The sequence below is a fragment of the Crocodylus porosus genome, unplaced genomic scaffold, assembly GCF_001723895.1.
Source record: "Crocodylus porosus isolate Cpor-Errol unplaced genomic scaffold, CroPor_comp1, whole genome shotgun sequence".
Taxonomy (NCBI): Eukaryota; Metazoa; Chordata; order Crocodylia; family Crocodylidae; genus Crocodylus; species Crocodylus porosus.
In genome coordinates, this window is record NW_017728942.1 from 5,061,801 (window position 1) to 5,089,232 (window position 27,432).

A 27,432-nucleotide genomic window follows, 5' to 3' on the forward strand; every position below is an offset into this window, starting at 1 on the left:
ATGGCGAAAGCGGAGCAGGTCCTGAGCCTCGACCCGCAGCACGAGCTCCGCTTCAAAGGTAAGCGGCGGCCCCCATCCACCCGCCGCCATTTTCCGGGGCCCGTGCGGACACGTCCTTCAGGGCCGCGGCCCGTGCAAATGGCCGGAGCCGGGAGGGCCCGACCCTCTCCCTCCCCTCGGGGACGTCTCGCCGCCGGGGCCTGGCGTCTCCGACTGCCTTCCGTGGGGTCTGTGGGGGGGGTTTCCCCTGAAGGAGCTGAAACGCTGTGGAGCATGTGCAATGAGTTTCCCTGGGTGTGCGGGGGGGGGGGGGGAAAACCTGGTTTTATTTACCAGCATTCCCCCCCCCCCCCTTTTTTTGTTTTATTTTTAAATTCAAAACGATATCCATGTCTACGCCTCTTCTTAAGATGAGCACCTTCCAAACGAAGCGGAGGAAGGGCTTCGTTGTTTTTGAGCACAGGCGATGGATGGATGGATGGAGCGGGTGTGGGTGCGACGTGCTGTCCAGGAGGTTTTTACACAATCTGCCTCCCAGCCCTTTTTCCTTCAGGCGACAGCAGCAGGCGTCCTGTAACTTAGGGGAGCACAGCCCGCACGCCTTCTTCCCAACCTTTATCTCCTTGGTATGTCATGGTGTCTCTCTCTCCCTCATTGCTCACATTTATTTTTCCTGGGAGCTGTCGTTTTCAGCGTGTGGATTCAGTGATACAGGGGTGTAGGTTGTAAGGACATCAGTGGGGTGGAACAGGATCTGAAATCTTCAATAATACCCTTGTTTGTGACTGACTGTGTGTTATCGTGGTCGTTGACCAGCGCCTTGAAAATAACGTGGTAAGCCTCTCTTTTTCAGAGGGGCAAAATCAATAGCTCAAAACGTTGCCTGGAATGAATGTGTTTGGGGGGGGGTGTTAGGTTTTTTCTTTGCTGCAAGCCAAAGTATTTGCAGGTTGCCACGGTAACAGTGTCAAACACATTTTCGAAGCCAACTATTGCATTATAAGGTAGTAATGTTAAAAATAACTTTTGGCTTTTATTGAGTGAGCAAAAATCCCTTCCAACAGACGTGTATAAAAATGTAGGGAGCTGGGCAAAAAAATTGACCTTTAATTGGCATTGACTTCTGAATGAGATTTATTATAATTTTGAATCGGGGGGGTCTCTGCTTTTCTCTCATATGTACAAACTCCACGAATTAAAACAAGCAGTGTCTAGTCTTTATTGGAGTGAAGAAAGCTAACCAGAGGTTGACAAAATAATGGCCTTGAGGGTCAAGGGTAAACAGTCAGTAGTAGCTGAAGTTGAATCAACTAGCTGTTAGATCATTTCCTGTCATGGCTGCAAAAGTGACGTGCTTTTTAAAAGGAAAAGTGGCTTCTGAGCTTGTAGGTGTCCTTTGCCACAGACCATCCAAGAGATGTTTGGTATGCAAATAGTCATTCATTAGTAATAACTATCTCTTGCTTGTAGCCAGTTGGTTTAAAGAGAATAATGTATATTTATTCAGAAAAGGTGTATTTGTAATATTCAGAAAGTTGATTCTGCTCTGGGTAGGTCTCATGTGAACGTGGTTTTATAAAGCAGTTGTGAGTCTGCTGTTTTTAAATTCCTCTTTTCAGAAACACTTGATACAGTTGAGGAATGGGGACCATGGGGTTCCTTTACAAAGGATTCGGTGCTTCCATAGGTCTTGGCATCAGAAGCACTTTGCAAATGCTGGTGAGGTAGGATTGGGGCCTCAATTTCATAATATCACTGTATTGGACATGAAGGTCTGTAACTATCACATAACTGAAATACCTCCACTTCTGAATTGAAACTCTTGTGAAGTCTGTATTTCTCAAATATATACAGCTCTATTTAAATGTGAAGACCAGAAAGTTAGCTTTTGCTTGAAAAAGGCTCCGCCATGCTGGGCCGAAATATCATGTTGAGAGAAGAAATATTCCCCAGTAGGGGTGCCTAGCAGCTCCCACTTTTGGTAACTTAACACCTTAACACTTTGTTTTGGGAATCTTTTTTTTGAGACATTCTGAGACCTATTGTTTGCGACAGACCGTTTAAAATAATCCAGGGCACTGTACCTTTTTTTTTCCAAAATATTTTGGTCACATTTGGAGGGGAAGTTGTTTAATCAAAATTTTGACAAAGAAAGGGTGTTCACGTTGATCTGTTTTGGCAGAGATTCTAAAACTAGGCTCCCATTGCCACCGAAGTAGCAGCAGTAGCAAATGTATGTGTTGTGCTAGGAATTCCACTATTGAGAAGGAAAGTGGGGAAAAGAGGCTTGTATGCTTCAGACACAGATCATAACCCCAGGAGCACGTGGCCTTTCTCCAAGCTGAGGACCCTGTGGGATAGGCGTTCTAGTCCCACTCCTATGTTGGTGTCAGCCAGTGTAATCCTGTAGGTCAAATAATGGAACTTTGTGCTGAAGGTGATGGAGAAGGTGGTCACAATTATACATCATATAAATGATTTTTTACCTTCTCCCAAAAAAAAAATTGCATCCAATCTTTCCCCTATGCCTTTGTTTAAAAAACCTTTTTAGCTTAGATTTCAGAATTTGATGCTTGCAAGTGGGGAAAATAATAGATGTACTGTGTCTTTCTAGTCCTTAGTTGTGTCCCTTGTTGCATACATTTTGACAGTCTCTAGTTTCATATTCATACCATTTCTTAAAGCACCTGCATCAACCAGTACATGGGATGAGCTCCCAAGAGGGCAGACTTAGGATTTCCACTGGGTTTAGATTGCCTGCGCAAAGCAGCATTAGAGAAATGATTGGCTTGTTAACGCCCCCAGTTAGAATTTGATTTGTATGTAACAGTTTAGGGGGTTAGCCAGTTTTGTTTTTAAATATTTTTAATGTTTTTGCTTCCTTTGTGGATTAAGGGATGCTGGGAAGGGCAAAGAGTAGAATCGGAAGTGTTATTTCAGTGAAATGGCCTGGATTGGTTAGTTCAGGTGTGATAACAGCTTTTTGTTGAGTGTGGCCTCCGGTAGTCCCAGCCTGATGACTCAGCAGGTAGCTATGGTGCTCCCCAACTGGCACACAGCAGTATTGGCAAGTGGAGGAGGTTAATATGTCTGAAGATAAACCAATGAGAACTATTTCCAATAGGAAATCACTGTTTCCTGTTTCCACTGCATAAGTATCCCTACCTGTATGTGTGCATTCCAGTTCCATTTAACTTCATTTCCTGAAAAGGGCAGGCAGAAGAATAAGTTGGTATAGCCAATACTCTCCTTAATCAACAACGCTACTTTAAAATTGGCTTGAGGCTTAGTAATGATATTTCCAAGCTGCCACCTGTCATGGTTTCATATTTATCCTATGGGAATGTCTGTGCTGCAGTCCAGAGGTATGACTGCAGCTCATGTAGTTATACTCACACTAGCTTTTAAACTACCTAGTTCATGGCACTGTAGCTGCAGTGAATTGTAGCCTTTAGGCATCTACTGGAAGGTTTAGGTGGGTTTGTGCAGCCTTAGTTAGTGTGGTTAGACTCCTACCAGTACCTGAGCTGGTTAAGTTTAAGCTAGGTCAGGTATGTCTGCATGAGCAGGTATGTTTATAAAAATATGACTGTCTCTTGAACTTGAAAATGAAGGTCTGATCTTTTATAGTAGATGATGATTCAGGATTCTCAATTTAGTTGCTTGCAGTTATCTTCCACCACTTAACAAAACTCACCATTGTAACTGACTCCCATTTTGGCAGCTCTCAGCAGAGAAGTTAAGAATTGTAGAAAATAAAGACTAAACTGTCTGTTATCTCTTTTCCTTGTGGTCTCTCTACACTCAGGTAGAAGTGTCCTTAACTTTGAGGAACAGAACTTTGTCCTGGGCTATGCTATACCTGTTCTGTGGGCCAGTGTTGCCAGAAAAGACAGTTTTATGTCCCTAGAATCTTATTTTTAACACCTTCTGAAATTTTCTTTTGCCCTTTAGGTATAAATAACTCTCATCTTCTCTGCTGAAAATGTGTACAAAGCTTTCTTTAAACTCTTAGAAAAACCATGAGCCTTTCTGGTATTTGCAGCATAATGTCAGTCTGTACTAGGATTTCTCTACTCCTATTTAAAGACTACTGTATAAATAGCTCTGCTACTCTTGCTGGAAAACTTATCAATCCACATTTTGCTTTAATTATTAATCAAGCCAAGTGGTTTATGCTTAAGTGTGAGTAAAACATTCATGTCTTCCTACACATTTGGGTTTGATTTTATTTAAAAATTACTAGGTTTTTTCCTTTTTGGTTTGTATCTAAAGAACAGCTAAGCCTTGTAAAGTTTATGCAAATCTAAACATGCAACCCAAATATCAAACAAAATTACTCCTTTTCTGCCAACACTTAAAGGTTTGCCATTCATGTTACAGTAACTCTTTCTGCAGTACAAATAAAATCATTAGTTTATTTTAACTATGTTAAGTGGTCATTATGGCAGTGCAGACATGGTACATCTCCTTGAATTATATTCTGGTTGCATCATTACTTTTTATGATTTTTTTTTTTTATGATTTCCTAATCACATGTCATTAGCTCTAATATGAAAAAAATTAGTAATGCTGAAGACAAAAGCTGAACATAGAGGTAAGAAAGTGCATGGCAATCTTAATATTCCACAATGTGACTTATTTTAAAGATGAATGAAGTGGAAGTGCAGTGTGATGGAAGGGGCTGGGAGTGGGGATACATGGAACAGATGGCTTGTGAGAATGTATTATGGATGCATCACTAACAGCTCTATAGGTAAGGTACTGTGTGTGGGAGCTAGTTACCACAGTTCTGTGGCTTTGAATAGTTTACGTTGGCTAGGGAATCAAAAAAGGCTGGAGTATGAGTTGAGACTTTGAAAGTGGTTTAGAGGATTTAACTGCTTTTTTTTTTTTTTTTTTTTTTTTTTTTTTAAATGATAGATGTAGATGCATTCCCTAAACTGTTCTGAAAACCACACTTTAAAATGTCATAGCCTGCTTCAGGCCATTTGGGCATATCTCTTTTCAAGTCACTTTAAACTGATTGCATCCTAGGAACAGTTCTTGAAGTGAGACATCAATGGGATTAACATGACGGGGGTTGGGGAGGAGAATCTCAAATATTACAACCTCCTGTCAACAATAAAAATGATCACAAAAAATAGGGAGACCACTATTGCACCTGCATAATTGTTATTCCTCAACAGGCTTTTTTCTTTTTATGTATTTTTGTACCTCAGCCTAGTCAAATGCTTGACTTACTTGTTTTGAGGGTGAAAACACATGCATGCAAAACCTTCTCTTCATAATTTCCATTTCTTCTGCTGCAACCTTTGATTGCTAGCTTATAGCTCACTGAACATTTATAGTAACATTTTAAATGCCTTTTTCAAAAGCTGTTTATAGTGGAAACACTTCTGTGCTTTGCGCTATGGAGCCATTACAATGATATAAGAAACGCGGCAAGACCAGGTTCTTGGGGAAAGGAGGGGATGCCTGGCAGTGTTGTTTGAGATATGAGTTCTATTTGGTATTGTAGAAAATATCTGTGAACAAGAAACATGGGGGAGTTTTTAGTGTAAACTTGGATGAATAGCATCTGCCCTAGTCCTAGAAATTCTGCCATCAATTAATAATACAGCCCAAATATAACAGAATAGTGGTCAATCCCAATCATCCCCAAACTGATATAACAGCCCACTTGTTTTCTAGCATTCCCATTACTTCAACCCCTGAATGAGCAAAATTACTATGTCTGCTCAGTTCTCCAACTCCTCTCGGCACCAGTTTGGGAGAATGTACTTTGTTGCATGCTGGGAGAGGAGCAAAGGGGAAGAGAAACAGAATTATTTTATACCTGGCAAACAAATTTCTAAGTTGAAGTGCCTTCACAGAGAATGCCTAAGTGCTGGCAGCAATATTTTTTGTGCTTTGGATGTTATTTTAGTAGGGCTGTGCAAAATAGCACCGTTTCGTTTAGACTTCCATTTACGGGACACTATTTAGTTTTGTTTTGAAAGCGCTGGTCCGTTTTTAGTTGAAACCTTTTTGCTGTTTTGCTGTTTTGCCCATAGTCTATAATGGGAAAGTGTGAAACTGCTTGTAACTGTTATTTTTTGGCAGATTTGAATGAAAACAGCAGGCATGGTAGCCCCTGCTGAAGGCATGAAGCCTGCCAGGTTTCAAGGAGATGGTTTCAGGGGTTTCTGGGAACAACAGGCAAAATAATAACTTTGTGAGGAGCAGCACAGTAGTACCAGCAGAATCTCAGGCAGCCAAACTGACAGAGCCTTTCTTTCCTCTCCTGCAGGAGCTTCTCCAGCATGTGTTAAGGCATGCCTTCACTATGCCCTCCCCCCCCCCTTTGTTTCCCTGCAGCAAGCCCATCTTCAGCTTCAAAACCTAAAATATTCTGAAACTTTTGAAACGTTTCAACTGCCCTTACTTCATTTTGATTTAATTGTTTCGGGCTTGAAACAAACTGATACAGCCAGCAAAATTTTGCATAGCTCTAATATTTAGCTGTAGCACAAAAGAGAAGTCATCCCTCTGGTTCTGCACTGGTAATGGCTGCTTGGTGGATTTAAGGGGAGCTCTATGAGAACTCAGCTGTGGTATAGAGCAGCTTCCAGCATGATGTTGTTTTCCCCAAGGGAAGCTATCTGAATACCTGTTAGTCTTTGGTCATAAGCACCTGGGAATCTGTGTAGATCCCCACATTGCAAACTGTGGCAGACTGGATGTGACAGAAAATGTGAATGGGGTATCATTTGTGCTGCCAGCCCTTCAGAGGCCGTGAAAATCTGGCAGATTTGCTGTGTGTAACTTGCCTACAGATCCTTCCATTAAAGTGTTTAGTAACTACGTTAAAATGCATTGGTCTAATTAGTTTGTCTTTCTAATTATAGACTAAAAATAGTCCTCTTGGGCAGATATTCCATTAGATTTCCTATACATTTTATTGGAAGGCGGTCTGCAAGATTTAGTTATAAGCCATTAATGTGAATGCTCAGCATTTTGCCAAGAGGGCAAAAGGAATAATAACTAGGAGCAGTCCTTGGATTCTCCAGAATCTATATTTTAAAATGTGTATATATAATTTCTGAAACTTTTGAAACTTTTTAATATAAATTTAGGCTTTCTGGTTGCAACGTACTGGCAGTTTTCCTTGGAAAATAAACTGGTGTATTGACCTCACTTTGCAGCTAGATGAAATGAACCAAAATTTCATGCGAATCTATGATATGCCTTTGAGTTGTTAACATCTGGCTAAGGTTGAATTCTACATAAATGCACACCCTGTAGAAACTGGCCTGGAATTATGTTTTAATGGTCATAAATTATATATTTTGGGGGTGTTTAGGGCTTTTTGTTTGTTTTTTTGGAAAAACAGGTACTTCCCATCTACAGTGGGAAAAGTTCCCCTCTATCTTCTTCTTGAAGCTTGATATGACATGATGAAGTCTCTTTTTTTTTTTTTTTTCTTTTTCTTTCTCTCTCTCTCATTTTCTCTTTTGAGCTCTTTATGAAGCATTGTATAAGGCTAGTGCACATCAAATAAGCAATTTCTACAAATGTCATAACTTAACTTTACAGAAAACTGAGTAATACGAGTTCTTGGGTTTTCTTGGTTTTTGCCTTTCTTGTAAATGTTGCTTTTTGTTGAGCTGAAAACAATGGAGGAATCAAATGACTCTTGCTAATTCTGCCCACATCTTACTGTCATGCTCATTGTGTGCTATCTCTCACCATATCGGTCTTGTTTGCTCCCTGCTGTGAACAACTAATAACTATTGAGAGAACCTCCTAGTTAGTACAGTAACAAGGCTCTCTCTTCATTTTTGTCAATGCACTTGGTTGTTGTCTTTGAAAGCTTTTATTGGATAATGTTTTAACAGCTTTGTTTGTCTTTAACTATTGTCTAGGGCTTAAAACTTAACTTTGTTTTCACAGGGAGGCCTAATCTTTCATGCTATGTCCCTGCCCCTGTAAGCCAAATTCTGTTGTCTGTAATTAAGCCAAGCTTCCATTCCCTTAAATGGGGATCTTTTTGGATTAAGGGCCATTGAACTGAATTCTTTTCCAGGGAAGAGACATTAATGAGCATTCTCATCATCCATAGCACTTCCCTGTGACCCTTCTTTGCTGCTCTCCACATGGTCACCAGTTGACAGAAGAGCCACCTTGCTTGATTTTTTTTTTTTTGGTTGGTTTGTTTGTTTTTGGGGGGGTTTTTTGTCTATATACTTTAGTACATAAGCAGAAAACTTTCCAAGTTGAGGGCAAGGCTGTGGCTCTGTGTTCTCACTTCTGTCCAAACATTTAATTTGTAAATCTGTTCTAGGCCATCTCTTTACTGAGATGCATGCGTGATTTTTCTTCTGTATAAGGCTTGTAGGGTCTTGTCTAATATGACCAGCATAGCTGTTGATCTTGAAAGCTTGTGTTTTTCAGACAACACTTTACAAAATGGGGGTTTGTGCCATAAACTCCAATAGCTGTTTCACTTTTGCTGCTACATGAAATTTTCTCCCCCTGTGACAGACCTATGGCTATTACCATGTGGACAGGAGATGAGTGAAGTAATTTGAGGTTTTATGCTAACAATGCATTCTCAGCTGAGTCAGTTCATCCTCTCTGGGTTTATCAATTAGGTAGAGTATTGCATCCAACAAATAACTCACCTAATTAAAATAAATAAATAAATAAATAAAATTTAAAAAAAATACATAAATTGGTCCTGCTGTGGCATGTAGTACTTCATCCCACATTGTAGCAACTACTTTATTAATAGAATCTCTTTTCTAAACTCCTGTGTCTAGCTCTTTCGTCTGCAAACAAAAGTCCTTCCTACCATAGTGCTGTGGATTAAAGGCGCTATGGCTTTAAACTTAATCCAGTTTTCTCGGTCAGTTTCTACAACGGGGGGGGGGGGGGGGGGGGGAGGGAATAGGGATGGAAGTGTGGTTTTAGGCCTAATAATCCAGCTGTCGATTTTATATAGCAAATTTATAAAGGTTCTCTAAGTGTGGGACACAATAAGGAGGGACATCATTGTTTCAAGGTCTTGTGCAAGTCAGTTCTGCTCCTGGAGAGTTTATAAACCTGGGAGCATACTGACTACCTAAGCCAGGCTTGTCCAACATGCGGCCCGTGGGCCATCATGCATCCCGTCAAGCCATTTTCTGAGGCCTGTGGTGCTGGACAGGAAACTAAAGTAAACACGGTTTACTTTCATTCCTACCCCTTGTCCCTCCCCCAACCCCTCAGCAGCTTCCTAATGGCTGCTGAAAGGCTGGGGAAGGGACAAGGTTCCCACACACGCTGCATCAGCTTGACGTTGCTGACAGTGTGTGTGGGAAGAGGAGTAGCCATGTGACACTCAGGACAGAATGAGCCCAGCTGGAGCAGCAGGGGCTCAGCTGCACTTTCCTCCTACCTGCAATGGTCAGTCCTGAGCGGCGCACGGCTCTGCTGCCACTTCTGCTGGCTGGTGCCGACCCAGGTGGGTCTGTCCCATCCGAAGCAGCATACAGCTGAAGCTGGCTTCCCATGTGCTGCTGGGGACAGGAGGAGCCTGGCCAGGTTGGCACCGGTCAGCATAAGTGGTGGTGGAGCCATGTGCTACTCGGGACTGACTGGCACAGGTAGGTGGAAAATGCAGCTCAGCCCCTGCTGCTCTGGCTGGGCTCGTCCTGTCCCAAGCGGCACACGACTGCGCCGCTGCCTCTGCTGGCCAGGCTCCTCCCGCCCCCAGCAGCACGTGGGAACCCAGCTTCAGCTGCTTGCTGCTCTGGATGGGACGGACCCACCCAGGTCAGCACCAGCCAGCAGAAGCAGCAGCGGAGCAGCGTGCCACTCAGGAAAGTGCAGCTGAGCCCCTGCTGCTCTGGCTGGGCTCATCCTGAGGTTCATTTAATGTTTGTAAAATGCTTGGAGAGCCCCGCATATATATTTTGCATTTCTATGCAGTGCATCTATTTCAACTTATTTGGCTGGCACCTTGGGCTGTGTGTTTTTTATTTTTCCAAAGCCGAGTCAAAAGACCAACTTCCATTAAAACGAGTGGGATTTAGAGGGCTCCAAATCTTTTATGACAACTTTTATAACATGTCTGTCTACCCCATTTTGCAAATCTCAGCCATAGTTTGGAAGCTCAGCCAAAGAACATAAGAGCATAAAAAGTGCCATGCTTGGTCAGCCTCATGGTCCATCTAGCTCATTGACACTTCCTGCAACTTCATTGGTGTCAAAGGTCACATGACATCACTTCCTGATGTGATGCCACTTCCTGTGAGGTCTTTGAATATGGCTCACGAGCCCACTAGGTGATTTTTAAGTTCATGATCTGGCCCCACATTCAAAAAGGTTGGACACCCCTGACCTAAGCAGCGCTCTGAAAAATTAAGTCTTCATTTCTTATCCACCACTAATTTAACCTTTCACTTACTGCTTCTCATATCATGCAACTTCTCAGCATTGTCTGCATTTTTCCCCAGTGTTCTGCTGAAGTTGAAACTGCTTGTTTTTCTGTTTTACTCCCTCCACTCGTGAACATTTGAAGCAATAATAACTTAAAGTCAGCATGCACAGGATTAGTTGACTTGCATCAGATAGGGAGCAAAGCTCTAATTTCAGTAGGGTTATATATAGCCTCAGCAGGGCTCTAGGTACCTGTGTTTACTATGCCAGTTACAAAATTGTTACGTTCTGCTCACAACCAGGCATAATCTTGCACTTCCCTTTTCTAGGTATCCAGATAACATCTATGGGAATTACTTTAGTGCAAAGCCTGGAGGTTGTTTACCATCATGCTGTCTTTGAATTCTGAGCTCTTGCTCAAATTAACTGTAGGGGGGAGGGAGAGGGTGCTATCTAGTTGCTTCTAGTGATGCCTCTTTATTCTAATAACTAGATTCCCAAACCATGCAAAAGCATAGCTTGCATTACTTAGAAAATTAGAGTTGGAAGGCATCTCAGGCGATCATCTTGTCCAACCCCCTGCTCAAAGCATCCCCAACTAGATCATCCCAGCCAAGGCTTTGTCTAGCTGGGTCTTAAAAACCTCCAGGGATAGAGATTCCACAGCCTTTCTAGGTAACCTGTCTTGCTGCCTTCCTAGTGAGAAGTTTTGTTTTTTTTTGTTGTTTTTTCCCCCTAATATCTAACCTAAACTTCCCTTGCTGCAATTTGAAACTGTAGTGCCTTGTTCTGTCACCGGCCACCACTGAAGTCTGTCTTCTTTGTAACTACCTGTCACACAGTTCTAGGAAAGACTTCTAGAACGGATGTTCTCAAACTGTGGTCCATGGACCGCCACTGGCCTGCAAGCTCCATTCAGGTGGCCCACAGAAAGGTGGACTATGGCTAAAGCTAGCAAACATCAGCTTCCCAGAGCTTGACTCAAAAAGCAGGCAAATCCATTGCATTAGAAAGGTAAGACTACTGATCTTAAAATAAGAGTTGTGTGCTTTGATTTGTAGGAGGAAAAAAAAAAAGAAGCTTATTAAGTGGTCCGCTGAGACCCTCAGCAATCTTCCAGTGGTCTGCGGGGGTGGGGAAAATGTTTTGAGAACCACTGTTCTAGAACATAAAATTCCTGGGTATTTTTGTTTTGTCTTTTTAGGTATTGACTAGATAAACTTATTAAATGACTTACACTGATTGAATGCCTATCCTATTAACAGTATGTGGTTCCCAACCTTTAATTTCACTTTAGCCATGATCTATGCTCAGGAATTTAATTTTACACATTACATCTTTAGAAATGTTTTCAAAGCAGTAACAGTACTACAGTTGTTAAGTTTCATATCTATGTGAGCATACTATGTAATGGTAAACTTACTGAACCTTGTTCACAACGGCTATTCTGCTCCCCCTCCCCTATGTTCGGTACGTTCCATGTTCTGTGGTGGAGACATCTGAATACATAAGATTTGAATGGTGAGAAAAATGTTCCTCCCAGAAAATAAGACAAACATGGCCAAGAAAAAAAATTTCTGTGATAATTCCACGAAGATTTGACAGAAGACTGCTCCCAAAATATCAATTTTTTTGGTGCTTTTTAAATGTAGCACTGACTTCAGGAACCTGATAGCAGTGATACTGACAAAGTTGCACATTACAACTCTCATGCTCACTGCTCCTGGAGAGAGCACTTCCAGACCAAAAGGGTATCTTTTATTTTTGGCATCCTTTTAAGACCTTGATCACGATCACTGAGAGAAAAAAAAGTTCCAATTGTGGGGTGAGCTTTGTCATGCGCTTCTCTGGAATAAGCTGTTTTCAGTCCTACTCCAAGGTTACTGAATATGATGCATTGGACTGTTGCTGAACAAGGTGTGATGTTTTTTTTTGTTTCTTTTTCCCCTTCCCCTCATACCGAGCACTAAAGACACCAGCACAAGTTGTAGGTACCTGGTGCTTCTTTAACACTCCTGATATTCTGTGAACAGTCTGTACCATGAACTACAGTAAAGAATGCAACCTCTGTTCTTCCTACTTCATCTTGTTTTAAGGTTTTAGATAAAAGAAACTAAAAGCTTTTCTGTCCATGCCATGTTCTTTTCAAATAGAGTTGAATGTATTGGGAAGCCCTGCATTTCTGTTGAACTCTAACTGGGGAGAAGAAAAGAGAGAATGCTCTTTTGGCTGTTCTGAAATACATGCCCCTTTCTCATCTGATAAATGCATGTTTGTATGTGGAATAAATAATATGAAGCAATTCATCTGGCGTGCAGTTCTTAAAGGATGGTAAGGCATTTTCAAAACAGATTGTGGAACTAGAATCCAGCCAATTGTGCTGTCAGTCCTTTATTTACTTAAAATACACTTTGTGTACACATAGCTAAGCTTAGGACATGGAAGTTAAAATATTTATCCCATGACTTTGACTGACTAATGTTTGGATGCAATAAAACTCAAAAGAAGTCAGACTAGAAACCAGTAAGTGAAAACTTTGTTAGAAAAATACTTTGAAGGACATGCTCTTTTGTCTCATTTGGCAGACTTGAGTGTGGCCTCACACTTAGCAGTTAGCAGTTGTTGGAACCGTGAAGTCACTTGACACATTCTGAGGATATAGAAGGCAATGGGAAAAAAATATACTTGTATCTGAAAAAGGTTTTCAATATTTTTTTTTTTTCATACTTGTGGTTTGTTTTTCTTCCCTTCCATCTCCTCCAACTTGTATGTGTCATGGTCTTGGCAAGAATAGACTGTGCCAAAAGAGACCAGAGGATGACCTTGATTAATCCATCTAAATAATTTGGCATCTGGATTGTATAATCACGTTAGCTGCTTACATATTCTTCTTTCCTGTTGATTTTGAGTTGCTGTTTTAAAACTTACGGCATTTTTCAACTTTTTTCTTATTCCTTCCTTTGTTTCCCCCTGGGAATTGTCACTTTCCTTGGGATTTTTTTCAGGGAGGTCCCATATCCAGTATGAGGAAAATTGGAAGTATCAGCTATTGGCTCTTTTTGGGTAATGTGGCTGATAAATGCTCTGTGCATGCGTGCAGTGCAGTGCAGCACATGAGCGGCTAGGTCCAGCTGGTAAGTCTGTTGTGGGGGAGGGAAGGGGGGTGTACACTTGAGCACAGAATGGAGCTGCAGCTTATCTGGGGGATGTGGGGAAAAAAGTGGGGTGGCTCCTGCACACACCTGGGAGGGCAAGGTAGGTGTGCCCCCAGATCTGTGGGTGAGGCAGGCTGCTGCTGAGAGCTGAGAGGGGAGCCGAGCAGAGCTAGAGCCATATTTTCCACCCCCCGCACCGCTGCCACCTGGCACAGCCCCCTGCCAGGAAGAGCCCAGCACTGCCCCCAGCTCTAGCCCACAGTGGCAGCCCAGCCCACTCTGCACACACATCCAGGGGGCACAAGCCCCTCCATGCCCTCCTGGTATGCATGAACCTGTGGGAGCCCCCGCAGCTTCTGGATGAGCCATAGGGCAGGGCATGGGACCAAGCTGTCTGGCTGGGCAGCGCCTGCCTCCTTGCCCCAACGCCAACTGTGGGAGCCAGGTTTCCCTCCATCACTGCGGGGGCCTCTGTCTGCACTGTCCCCGCCCCCTCTTCCCCCCCCCCCAGTGCCTCTTCCCTTTTCCTGTAATGGACTTGCCAGCCAGTCACCATTCTCCACACTGTGGAGCTGCATATTGGCAGTTGGCTCAGTATAGGCCAATATGGCTCATTTAAAACTTGACTGTTGGTATCGGTCCAAAAAATCACTGTTGGTGCACCCATAATAGTAACCCTCTTCCTTTCCATCCAATTATGGCCAGTTTCTAAAAGTTCTTCCTTTTTGATCTAGTAACAGATCTTGCTGCTTAGTGGGGAGGGGATTCATAAGAGCGTGGCTTTAACAGTTTTAACTTTGCAGGTATTGAAAGACCTTCTGCCTCCCATTCAGGTTTCAGTCACTATGCTGCAATACTAATCTTCTCAAAGTGAAAAAGGAAAAAAAAAAAATAATCCATGGCCAGTCATATAGTACTATAGTGCCAGCATCCGAAGTGCTGGCACTGTTGGTGTAACCACATTAAGTGTCCGGTTGTCATTTGAGACCTGTGCTGTAAATTCTGGTATCAATCTATCTCATCAATACCAGACTTCCTGCTGGTAGTGAATCACTGTGTTATCCTTCCTGTACCAGCAGTTTCCCAGACTCTGCTACCAAGAAGAAGTGAGTATGCCTCACACTTCTGCTATGTCAGGTGTACCATATAAGGAGAAACGCCACTTCCTCCTCAACTTGCAATGTTGGAAAGCTATTTTACTGCTGGGGTCCAGATGCATAAATCCTGCATTTCTGCTAAGGAAGCTTGGTTTCATTACCATTGCTTTTTTCAGTTCTAGATTTGGGAGTAACCCTGTTCTTTTCATAGACATTTGGGCTGGAAGGGACCCCGGAGGATCATTGAGTCCAGCCCCCTTGCCCCAGGGGCAGGAAGTCAGAAGGGATCATAGGATCCCAGCAAAGTAAGCATCCAAATGTGTCTTGAAGATGTTCAAAGTGGGTGCTTGAACCGCCTCCATCGGCAGGCAGCCTATTCCAGACCTTGGGGGCTCAGACAGTGAAGAAGTTCTTTCTTATGTCCAGCCTGAATCGGTCACAGTGGAGTTTGGTATGTCCCAGCACAATCCATGGCTCCTTCAACTTATTAGCACCTTCTGGTGTTTAGTCTGCCCAAAGGCCAACATTGGTGGCACCATTCCAGGCCTACCACTTCAGAGTAGCACTTCACTCCAAGGTAATTAAGAACCTGCTGCTGCCGTCAAAGCTTTGAATCAGGTCCAGGAAGAGTTACAAGTTGACTCCACTGTTATGTCCCCCATAGCCTCTTATCTGAGACTGGAATATCGTTATATGACTTGTTTTGAACAGCTTTTGAAGAAGAATGGCAGGTGTGCATGCTTGTGATCCAACGGAAAGTTGTCGTATCTTTCCTGCACATCTTTGCTTGTCGTCATCATGCTACATGCATCAAATAAAGCTCAATAATGAAAACCTTCTGGACCCTGAGAAGTTACTCTGGCAGGTGCCAACTTATAGCTCTTCCGTCTGTGCAGTGTTGGATACAGAGTCAAGTAGTTATCTATGGATCCAGCTCCAGAATCTGTCATTGAACCAAGCTTCAATCTTCCCACACTTTTTGCCATGGAACAAGAATGCTGAAAACTTAAATTTTATTTGGGTGTAAAAATGACTCTTCTGCAAGATGAGATGACTACCCAAGCTATACTACACTTCTGATTTCTCTAATAAAATCCCACAGTTACAAGAAAAAATTTCTTTAATTTGAAGGAAACAGGAGTAGTCAAAGGAGGAAAGTCCAGTGGAACCTCAACCTGTGTGAAGCAACTCCTCGCAAGCTAGATGGTGTCTACCTTCTCCCCACCAGGTGATCTGGAGTTGTATTTGTCTCTTCTCTCATCAAGATCCTTCTGATGGATCATTCTCTTGTTCCCTGCATCTTGGCAGCCATCTCTCTCTTTTATTTCAATGGCACTTGGAGTATCATAATGACAGACCATTTGTAGGGGTACAAGCACAGGGACATTCCATTTAGATCCACATTTTTGTTTGTTAGGCTGTCAAATGGGAAGGATCTATGACAGCAGGAAGTAGTTTCTTTTGGTCCTTGATTCAGCAGACTGTTTCAGCAGAATTTGTGGAGTAAAGGGATGTTTTCCCCCTAAAGAAAAAAGGGGGACTGGCTTATCAGTTCTGGAGAGCAGACAGGCAAACCCCTTTGTGTGCTGATTTTGAATTTCAGGATGGTATGAGCACTGTGGCAATCCCTTATCCTCGCTCTTGGATCCACACAGCAGGTCTCCTGGAAGCTGCAAGCCTTCAGGATATGTACTTGTAGAACCATATCTTCTCCCCATAAAAAATGGCAAAGATATTAAATTGGTAATTGCTGTCATCAGTGCAGTAGTGGATTCACCAAGTACCTGGTTGCACTAACAATCTACCTGAGAGGTTATTACTACAATCGGGAGTGAGGAGGCAATGAATACATGGCTCAACAACTGACTTATCTGAGGGATTTCAGTAGATCATTAGTAAGCACATCTACACATGCAGTTAGTTCAATACAATAAACTGTGGTGCAGTATACACCAATATTTATTGCTCCCAGACTTCATGTTTGCACATCCATTCAGGACTGCAGCACATTTGAGCTGGGTCAGAGCAGCCCCAGCTGGCATGATCTGGTGGGATCAGCTTGCCACCCCAGGGCTGCTCCAGCTTGGCCCAATGTGGTGTGGAAGGGGTGGCTGGGGCATGAGGGTGCTTCAGTGTGGGGACTAGCTGGCAGGCAGCCCCCACACTGAAGCACGCTCGTGCCCCGTCCAGCACTGTCAGCATCTGCATGTGTGTTGCGGCACACTCAGTGCTGCCATAAGATGTTTTTTACAAGTACTAACCTAAGTACTATGGTGGCGTTCACTAGTCTACTGCAGCCTAATAGTGCTACATGTATAGATGCTGAAACTTTTTACCAAGGAGCTAGTTGGGCAACTCTGCAGTAAACTTCTCATACAGACATGCCCAGTGCGTTCAGTTTTACTATCCATCTTCCTATCTCCTTGGGGTTCGGGTCAACAAAGAAAAATTGATTCTTCTAGTTCCTGGTCAATATATTTAACAACAGCTTACCTGCCTCAGGAAAGATTCAACTATATGATTATGCTGCTGATCGATTTATAAGCACATCCTCAGACTTCATTGAGTACTCACCTTGGGTCTCCAGGCCACAGAGTTCTCTATAATGCAACATGCCAGACTTGCTGGGGTTTGAAGTTTAATTTCCAGTATTTCTGGGATCACTTGTGTCCAGGTGATTCACAACCCATTTAGTGTGCCATAGGATGCTGAATAAATAGGGTGATCATAACAATTTGAGGAAAATCTGGAGGGGGAGGAAGGAAGGGCAGAGAAGAGAGTGGCAGTGTATGCACGCACGCAGCCCCAACTCTGCAGCTTCCAGGAACAGGGCTGGGCAGGAGGGTGCGTGCATGCACACGCACCAGTTTCCCTGACCACAACTCTCTACTGCGTAAGCACATCTTGCAACCTAGCAGGGATCAGCCCACTGCCTGGACTTCCTGGACAAAATTGAATTGAAGAGACTCTGTCCATGGGCTGGGCACCTGAGCCAACAGCTGTACGTGTGGATAGAGTCACAGCCAGGATGCTAAGTCCTGGATTGGCATTACAGAAAATTGGAGCATGAGACGGCCTCTGAAATCTGGGATTGTCCCTGCCAATCCAGGAAGTGTGGTCACCCTGTGATTAAAAGCTGAGCCATATGGCTGTTGGCTATGATTCTTGCTTCAGAGGGCATCTCTTCTCCACTCAGCCAGAGCGCAGCAGTGGTCCCATGCACCTGATTGTAGAAATGGTGCCCTTTGAAATAAAAGCAATTAGAGCTGAGCCTGTGTGTGTGTGTGTGTGTGTGACACCAGCTTGTTGCAAGCTGTTGTCTTTGCAAGTGGCGTGGAACCTAACCCCACGAACTACTTGGGTTTGACTGCATCAGATATGACCTTGAGAAGAACTGAAGAGACCCTAGAAATCCTGTTGCCCTTAAACTGATGGAAAGCTACCAAGAAAGTTAGCAAGTTTATGTGCTTGCCTCTCTTCTGTTAGCATCAAACTCAAACAGATGGCTCCAATTTAGAATGGAGGCTCATTTGGACTTAAAGACTTGAGGCTCAAATCTCTGTTTCATGAGTATTCTGGAGTTGAGAACAATTTATCATACTTCCATCACATTTTCCACCCCTCACTTGCCCATTCTCCAAAAATAATCCCAAGTCTCAGTGAACACAGCAATGCTTTGCAAAACAAATAGGAAATGAGATCTGCCCCCCACTTCCCATCAAAACTGCATTTGTGGAACTGGTGTATCAGTTACAAAAAAGTAAGTAATTCTTCACTTACCTGACCTCTGAGATGTTCTGGCTGATTGCTTCCATAGGTATCTTTCAGGAGATCCTGTAAGGAAGTAGTCATGCCAGAATTATTTGCGGGTTAGATCAAATCAAGGGTTGATCTGTCTACAATGATGAGCAATGGGAAGTGCTACCAGATGATGTGAAGACTAGCTTCAGCAGTCACCATGCCTTATGCATGCATGTCCTCTAATACCAATAGTTACCAAAAAAAACTCAAGCAAGACTCTGCTGAATGCCCATGCTTGATGGATCTCAGAACTAATAAATCTCTCAGTTCAGGCCCTGAGCCAGCTGTGTAGAAAGGGAGGCACAACAGATTTCACCAAAATTCGGGCAACCTAAGTAGTTTTTTTAGGGGTTTTTTGTGATGGGGCACTAGTAGCAGAAATAAGTAGGGCAGCTCCTTGGAGTTCCAGACATGCATTTTATAAAGCACTAGGTGAAGTACCCATTCTTTACCCAGATTTTTATTTTTGTAATTGCAGTGTCTTTATTTTTAAGAACTTGGTATAACACAAAGTTTTTGTTTGTTTGTTTTTTACCTAAAAATTTTAAAGAACATGGTACAACATAATTAACATAGAGCAAAAAAAAAGGCAAGCATCAATATAATAATGATGCTTGAATTGAATTCACTGCATCCAAAATGGAGTGGTATCAGTTTATCTGAGGAGTGAATTAAACTCAGTCAGTGGAAACTCCAGAAAGGGTTAAGTTGAAAAATAACTCGTCTATAATTTTCTTCAGGTGGTATTCAGTGATTCTTTTTTGGAAGGCTTGGAGTAGCTAGGACCAGCCATTCTTGAGTTAGAAGTGGACAGATGGACACTTGATTTTATTGATAGATAGATGGATGATTCCACTGTAAAAGTTTCACAGTCTATTCCCGTTTCAGCAGGGCAATTTTTCCATTAGTACGGTTACTCCTAGCACCTACCTCCATCTAATTAGTGAGTCCTAATCAATGAAATATGCACCTTGTCTACTTCTGGAAGCCTTGAAGGAGTAACTAGCCAGTTACATTGAACTGCTGCACTACATCCTCATAAAGAAATGCTTGTTTGCTGAAATACCCACTACTGCTTCTGAGGCTGGCTGGGGTTTGTTTTTTGTTTTTTGCTTAGCAGTATCATGAATTAGGAAGGGAAAACAATTTAACAGAGATGTAAACAGGGTAAGTGAGAATGGAGGATCATGAATGGCTGATGGAGACCTAGAGATCTGCCTACACTTTTACTTGAAATAACTAATCTTCACATTTGGGGCCATAGGGCCCCCTCAACAAAATGCATCTGAAATATGTTGATATAATGCAGACACTTCTGGTTTCTCATTTCTCAGCTTTGATTCAAGAAGCTGCTGACGCTTGCTTAGTTATGAATGTCTCTAGAGCCACACGATGATGATTAAAACCTGGGGTGTAGTGCTTTCTAAAACACTAATCTTGGTAAGATTCCATGCAATTAGAGAAGTATTTTCTTAACTCTACAGGTGAGGAAACTTTTAAGGGCTCAATCTCACTCCTGTTTTGAGTGAGTTTCAACTCCTAATGAATGTAATGGCTTAAGATCAGGCCTGTGAATAACTTGTCAAAGGATATACAGGGAATCAGTGGCGGAGCTTTGATTGGAACTTGGGGCTTACTGACTCCCAGCCATGAGGTTGTTCCTCCAAACATTCTGCCTCTGTTGACATTTTATCTTATTTCATCTAAAGTTTTGTTTTTAAAGGTCATCCACTTTGGGAAGATGCTCAGTTCTTTAAGGTGGAGTTTAAAGTAAGGTTAAGTGTTGTACCTACCGTGGAGACTGACTGGAGGGCTCAATGGTCTTTATAATCAGTTTGCCTTTTAAATATTTTTCCATTACTGCTGAGAGATTAACAAAAAGGGGCAAGGACAGTGCAATAGAGAATGGAGCCAATTGCCAGTGGTGTTAGACACTGGAAGAAATAAACTTGCAGTTAGACTAATTGTAAGTGTTACAAATAAGTGTCAAAACTTATACAGAATTGCAATTTGTCCTATTTTCCCCTTTAACACAAGGTGCTCCCTCTGAAAGGTGATGGTGAGAACACAGTTGGGTCCAGTCCTCTGAAACCATGCAGGCAAGACCTTCATCAGCTGGCTTCTTTAGCACTCCATGCCTTTGCAAAGCAGTCGGCCTGAATCTTATCAACTGGGGTATCAGCCCCTGGCAATGCCTTTTACAAAGGGTTACAAACTCCTTTCCCCTATTCTTCTGCTAAGAAAGCTGCCTTGAAGTATTAACCAACCACAGAAAAGAATCCATGTCATTAGGTGGCATTTGTGTACTGTGATGGTATTAAGTAGTGGTGGAAGATGGCTGTGTACAGGAGCAAGGGGGTAAGTTGAAGAACTATTCTTAAGTCTTCGTTAGAAGAAGCTCTGGATGTTCCAGTGTCCTGTCCACTGACTTGGAGACATGTATCCAAATCCAGCCTTGCTGAATCTGGGTGGGGAAAATTTAAATGCCTGGTCACTGCACGTTTAAAAGGTTCCCATAGTAGTGCAGTCAGCTTTCTTAGACTCTGTTCCTGGCCTTGGTGGTCAGGAGGATTGGCAGCTTAGCAACACTTTAGTGGATATGATTGCAACTGCAAGGGTGCCACTCTGCAGTTCTTTTTGCTCTTGGCTCCAGTTCAGGAACTTGCTTAGCATGTTACCCATCTTTAAGCATACCCAGTTCCTTGCTGAGCTGAAATACCAATATTGAGACTAGAAAGGATTTATCTGCTCTGTCAGTGAAAGTGTCACTTGTAGCCTAGATAAATGCACCCAAGCTTGTTTTTGAATCTTTCTAGTCTGAGTAACATAAACGGTGGCTGTGCAGTGCAGGCTGTACCAGCCTGTGAGGGACCCTGAATGTATGTGTTTGGGTGCTGGCATAAACTGAATTCTTCCCCAGCCCCTGTTGTCATGATTGTTGACTCCCACTCTAACTACATTTTAAAGCTGGGCAGTAGTGTAGCAGTTGCACTTTGTTGCAGTGTCAGCTTACCCACTTGAGAATCATTTGTGTGTAACACTAATGCGAGGAATTTTGATTGAGATAAGTGTTATGAGGTCACACAAGCTGCGTAAATGAAACGACAGTAGGGTAATGTTTGCCCTTAGCAATGGCTTGTGCCTTAAGTGCAGCACAACTAAGCAAATGGATGTCGGCTCAGATCTTGCCAATATGAATTTGTGTGTTGCCTTTGTAAGGCAGTGACGTGTACTTAAAAATTTTAAATAGCGTTGACAATATTCTTTTGACCTAACTCTTCTGGGTTTTTTTTTCTTTTTAAATTGTTACAAGGTCCTACGCTCTAGAATGACACTTAGATGTAATGATACAGCCTTGGAGGCTGAATAAGAAATGGAGTGTGGCAGATTGAGAGAATGCAGTGATCTCCAAACATAAGGGATTGTATGCATAGGTCCTAGGTGGAAAGCAGAACTGTCATAAAAAGAAATCTGGAAGATAATGTTGGAGTATATACCAAAGTCAATCATACCTTTTTGTTTATTGTAGGACACACACTTGGCATCTCCTATACTAGATTGGTCTTTTTCTTCAATAACACTTCATGCTTTCAATTTGCATTAGTACAAATAAAACCTTATTCTAGCTGGCAGGAGAAATTTAGTCAGATCTTAGTGGAACATGCCACCAAATTCTGCTGGTTACGTTCCTTCTTCTGGACAGTTTGTGCTTGTGACAGCCTCATTTCAGATAATGTATGTAGTGATTATAAGGTGCCATAACTTTATTCCCGGGATGACACTAGTGGTATTTTCTCCTAGTCTCTTTAAACCTAGGTAACTGGTAGGGAAGGGTGTTCCTTTTGGAACAAGGGGGTGGTGTTTGGGGTTTTTATAGCAAAATTTCATTTAGGAATTACACTCAATCTTTAGAAGGATAGTTTTCATTTTTATGGAAATACCAAGTAACCACAGATTTTTTTTTTTCTTTTGTTTTTATTTTAATTCCTTCTGTAAATTTAAAGACCAGATGTTTAGATTCTGTTCAGTCAGGGGTGGGCAGCTATTTTGGGCGGAGGGCTGCTTACTGAGTTTTGGCAAGCCGTCGAGAGCCACATGGCAGGCAGCCAGGAGCAGATAAATACTAATTTTCTAAACTTTTTTTCAGGGGTCCCGTGGGCTGGATAGAATGGCCTGGTGTGCTGCATCCGGACTACAGGCCACATTTTGCCCACCCCCGTGTTAGGTGTACTAGAATAAAAAATTTTCTCTGCAGAGTTAACACACTTGGGTTTTGCCTTCTCTCCTAGCTCCTATCAGGATACATAAATGTGAGTGTAATAATGCTTTTGGCCCAAGATAGGTGGCTCATGCTCGAGTGCTTGGGGTCATAACCTGACCACTTCAAGTGAGGATACAGGCTGAACAACTGAAGTGCTGGGAATCTTCCTGCATATTTTTAGTAGTGAGGATGCTTTGGCCACACAAGCTAAAGCTAACTCAGCTATAGACAGACCCTGAGAGACCAGATTATTTGGTGTTTGAGCATTTCTGAATATAGTGATCAACTGCATTTCTTCTGTTCCCTTTAACTATTGATGACTAAGGGCTTTGGCAACACTGGTGGGAACCAGAGTACTGGTACCAGTGCAGGAACAGGGAAGCTCCCATCTGTGTCCTGGGTGGTGAGCTTAACCGTTTCATGAGGGGCTATTTGTTTTTGTTCTTCACTTGTATAAAGAAGAAAACCCTGTTGTATTCTTCCTTCCCCCCAATCCCCCTGCCAAAAATGAATGCACTGCTAGTTGCAGTGTGTGGGTTTTTATGGGTCTCTTATTTACAGTGCTTTCATCACAGCACCCAGCTACAGGGCTGGGCTCTGTACTAGCCACTTCATCAGTGGCTCTGCTTCTCCCTTTTTAATATGTACAATTTTGGGAGACTTTTATTTGCATGCTGATAGTTTTAAATGGTCTTATCTTCTGTAACAATTTTCTCATTCATGCAAACTAATACAGTAGGTTACTCTGTATTTATGCAGCTATGAAATAACAGATTCAATAGTTACTTCACAACTAAACCTGTGTAACAGCAGGTCATGACCACTATTCTTGCGCCGCGCGTGAATTATCCCCCTTGTGTCTTACCGCTAGTGACCAATAAGTTAGTTATTGTCGTATGTATTCATGTGCAATGCAGGTCAGATTTTCAGAGATTTCAAGTGATCCTCAGATTATGCATAAACAGATATACTGTTGAATATCTTAATACACTTTAAGATTTGTAAGCACAAATTTTAGCAGTTCAGTTTTAGAAAGTACTCTTCCTAGCCTCTGAAATCTGCTTTGCTCTGTTCTGCAGGTCCTTTCACAGACGTTGTCACCACCAACCTGAAACTTGGAAATCCTACAGACAAAAATGTGTGCTTCAAAGTGAAGACTACCGCACCACGTAGATACTGTGTAAGGCCTAACAGTGGAATTATTGATGCAGGAACATCAATTAATGTTTCTGGTAAGTCATTTGGTAGCTAAAGATGACCTCATCAAATTGATTTCTCAAAGTGGCTTGTGAACTTTAATGTGGTACAGAAGTAGAGTAACAGGCTAGGGGGCATGAGCTCGTATTTGTGTCTTATTTCTTTTTCTTGGTGCCTTAAATTTTACATCTTGCACAGGTCACTGAAAGCAAAAACAAATGCCATGTGAATGGGAACTTTAAATAGTTGCTTTCAGAATGCACTTTCTATACCTTCAGAAGGCATTTTGCTATGGCACTGAATATCAAATGAATAAAACCTCTCTTATGAAATAAAAAAAAAAATGGATTTATTCTTTTATCTGGCTCTACTGGCGAGAGAATGGTTTTAACTTGCATAAGTTTACTGAAGATTAACTGAATTCCATGGAACACAAAATAACAAAAGGGGCTTGTGTGGTGTAAGCGTACAGAACTAGATCCCAGGTATAGACGGGTGCTGTAGTTCTAGGAATGTGTTAACTGTTCAGTTACACTCCAAAGAGAAATAAATGTCTAAACCTAAGCTACAAACATTTGAGAAGCTGTTTGCAAACTCATTCATGTCTGTCAGAAAAGGAGGATCATAACTCGTAACTGGTACCTACCTACTAACTTGTCCCTGGAAATTTGACTTGAGTCACTCTTTCTTTCTTATCAGGTTCAGGACTTCAATTAGATTTTCCATTCCTGTTTTGAAGTTTTTTATGCTTTTACAGGGTTGGTGTTATCTGTTCAACACCAATTTCCATTGATTCTAACAGTTCATTCCTGGAACAATGTGACTTAAACAGTAACATCTTGTTCCTATTCATGCATGACAGGATTTATAGTAATGTATAGAAATATCTGTTGACTTCTACTAACTAGTTTTCATTGTCTAACAGGCATTAGGAAGAAAGCCTTATTGACAAGGTGCATGAGTTGGGTTTGTGTGTGGCTTGTTTTGTTTTGTTTTTTAAATCCTACTTCTTTATATGCTCAACCTCCAAAGTACATCTGCCTGTTTACCTGGTAGCACCTACATTTCTAGAGCTAACTTTCCCTTTTATTTAAAAAAAAAAAAAAAATTTGCTATGGTAGGCTCCAATCCTGCAAAAACTTAGCTAACCAAACCACATGTGCAAATTTTAGGTATGTCTCTACTGGGATTTGTCATGTGTTCTGAAATTAAGCATACTTGTGAACCTTTTTGCAGAATTCTGGCTCTACTGTGTAATCTCTGAAGAATGTTGCAGAGTGAAGAGAAGAAAACTAGTACAGCATGATATTAAAAAAAATTGGGAGAGGCAGGGCAATTCCTTGGCTTTCTATTGAAGCCTGTAGTAAGCCTTCAAATAACTGTGTAAGAATGAAATAAAACACTTGGAGAGCAGCTAGAAATTGCTCTGAACCTTAAAGCCATCTGTCATCTCTGCTAGTTGTGGGCAAACAAATTTAAAAGCTTACAGGTTAGTGAAGTGATAATGAAAATTAGGCTGACTTTCTGGCTATAAATTACTTACGGTATGCAATGTGAATCCATTTAATCTTTTAATTTTTTTTAATGAAAGTTCTCCTGTCCCTGCTGTCATGTATCACATCAGTGCCATCTTGCTCTTATCTTTGGGCACAAGTGTTTTTAAAATTAAATGCCTAAAGAGTGACTCTTAACTATACTGTGCTTGTGATTAGGTTTCAGAGGGTTGCTGTGTAATTTCCCCTGTGCCATCTTTTATGAAGGTTGATAGCTTACCACAAATCAGAAAAAAATTGGACAAATTCTTGGAGGAAAGTACCTTCAGCAAGTATTGAATATGGTAGGTAGAGGTGCATCTTCAAAATCAGAACTTCATAAACCTCTTATTGCTGGAAGTTGCAATGGTAGGAGAAGAGCAGGGGTTGAAAAATTCTGGATGTGTCCTGTTCACCCTTTCACACCCACAGTCTGCCTTTGTGTGGACAGGATATTGAGCTAAATGAGCCTATTGTCTGACCCAGTAAATGACACTTCCTATGCTCACCTCACAACTGTGCTTCCGTTTTAACTTGTAGTCTGCTGACTATTCCAGTCCTAAGGTTTCATAGTAGGCAACATAAGGACCACATACAGCATGCAGATTAGGATGAGCTCCCCAAATATTCTGTCTTATTGCAACCAAGTCCAAACATGAGTTTCCAGCCACAAAAGCCTAGTGGACTAACCCTTAGTGATGCTCACTTGTTCTCCCACTTTTAGAAGCTCTTTTTCTTAATGACCTTCCTTGTCATGATCTATAACCTAGTTATTTTTGTAAATTTTGCTTTCACATGGAAATCCATAGTACTAACAAAGAAGTATCCTAAAATGTTTACCTTTACACTAACACTGCATTACTAAAGCATACAGGGCAAACAGTGTTCTTCAGATGATCTTTATGTAATAAGCTCTTTAGTGGATGCAGACCCCAGACTCTGGGATTACAAATGTTGTTAGTTCTTCCTCTTTTCCTAAGAGTCGCATTCATATTTACTTTTTAAATATGGTTGACTTGAATTTCAGCCTTTTTCTCTTTTTAAAAAGAACCATCTTCCTCTCACTCATAGTGACTTCCTTTAAAACCCGCTGAAGACCTTTGGGGACTAGGCTCAAAAGAGCAGAACAGCTACCTTTGTTTTGCAGTACATAGAGGGGTCAAGCCATGACAAGACCCTACAGGAGGGTCTGTGCACTAGAGATCAGTAAGCGAGACAGGGTTAAGACTAGGTAGCCGGATATAAAGCTAACAGGTTGTCAGTCATGAGCATATGTGCACTGGCAACCACTAAACCTGGATGGTGGTAGCAGCCACAGAGAAAGTGTGCTGTGCTGTTAGTGTTGAGGATCTGAGAGAGGATTCAAAACATCTCTAGCCTCAGGTTCACCTGAGCTGTGCAGAGAGCACCTGTGTTGTCCCATGGGCCTGTATAGAATTCCCTGTTCATCGTAGTCATCAGCTTGCCAAATGTAGGTTTAATTGCAGTACAGAAATTTAGGGCCAGGTATGGCAAACTTGTTTCCGTTCTGGTCTTCATACTTCAAACAGCATTTAAACCCCGTGAATTTACTGAACTGTGCATGTGAAGTGAGTATATAACTAACTAGTAAATCAGCTTCTGGTCGCACCTGTCTGTCTGAACCCATCTACAGGATGAGGGCCTGGGAGTTGAAGCTTTAGGGAAGAGAAGGTAAATTTGTGCAATGAGTCTGGCACTCTGATTTGTCATCACTTTTCTTGGCAGTATCCCCACTCTTTTTTACCCTAAATCTTTTTTTCCTCCCCCAAACCCTCTGCCTTACAGTCTTAAAAAAAGATAAAAATAAATCCTCTAAGATACCAAACAAAAAAGCTGTCTATTTAAAATGCATAGCAGTTTTAAAAAGCAGAATTAATTGATATTCTGACCTTTTTCTCCATGGACAGAGACCTGTCAAAAATAGCTTCCTGCAGCATGTTTTTATGTTCTTTTCAACCTTGGCT

General features: G+C 42.0%; 1 protein-coding gene across 2 annotated transcripts in view; it reads left to right on the forward strand.

The window, feature by feature from the left end:
- The window catches only part of VAPB (VAMP associated protein B and C), a 45,377-nt gene continuing 17,945 nt past the window's right edge, over positions 1–27,432 (forward strand). The window contains exons 1-2 of one of the 2 annotated variants that reach the window (XM_019548185.1): positions 1–58; positions 23,798–23,950. In XM_019548185.1, coding sequence (XP_019403730.1) covers positions 1–58; positions 23,798–23,950 — 211 coding nt within the window. Of the gene's footprint in view, positions 59–459; positions 488–23,797; positions 23,951–27,432 lie in introns of those variants that run through there. The other variant, XM_019548186.1, reaches the window with a different exon arrangement.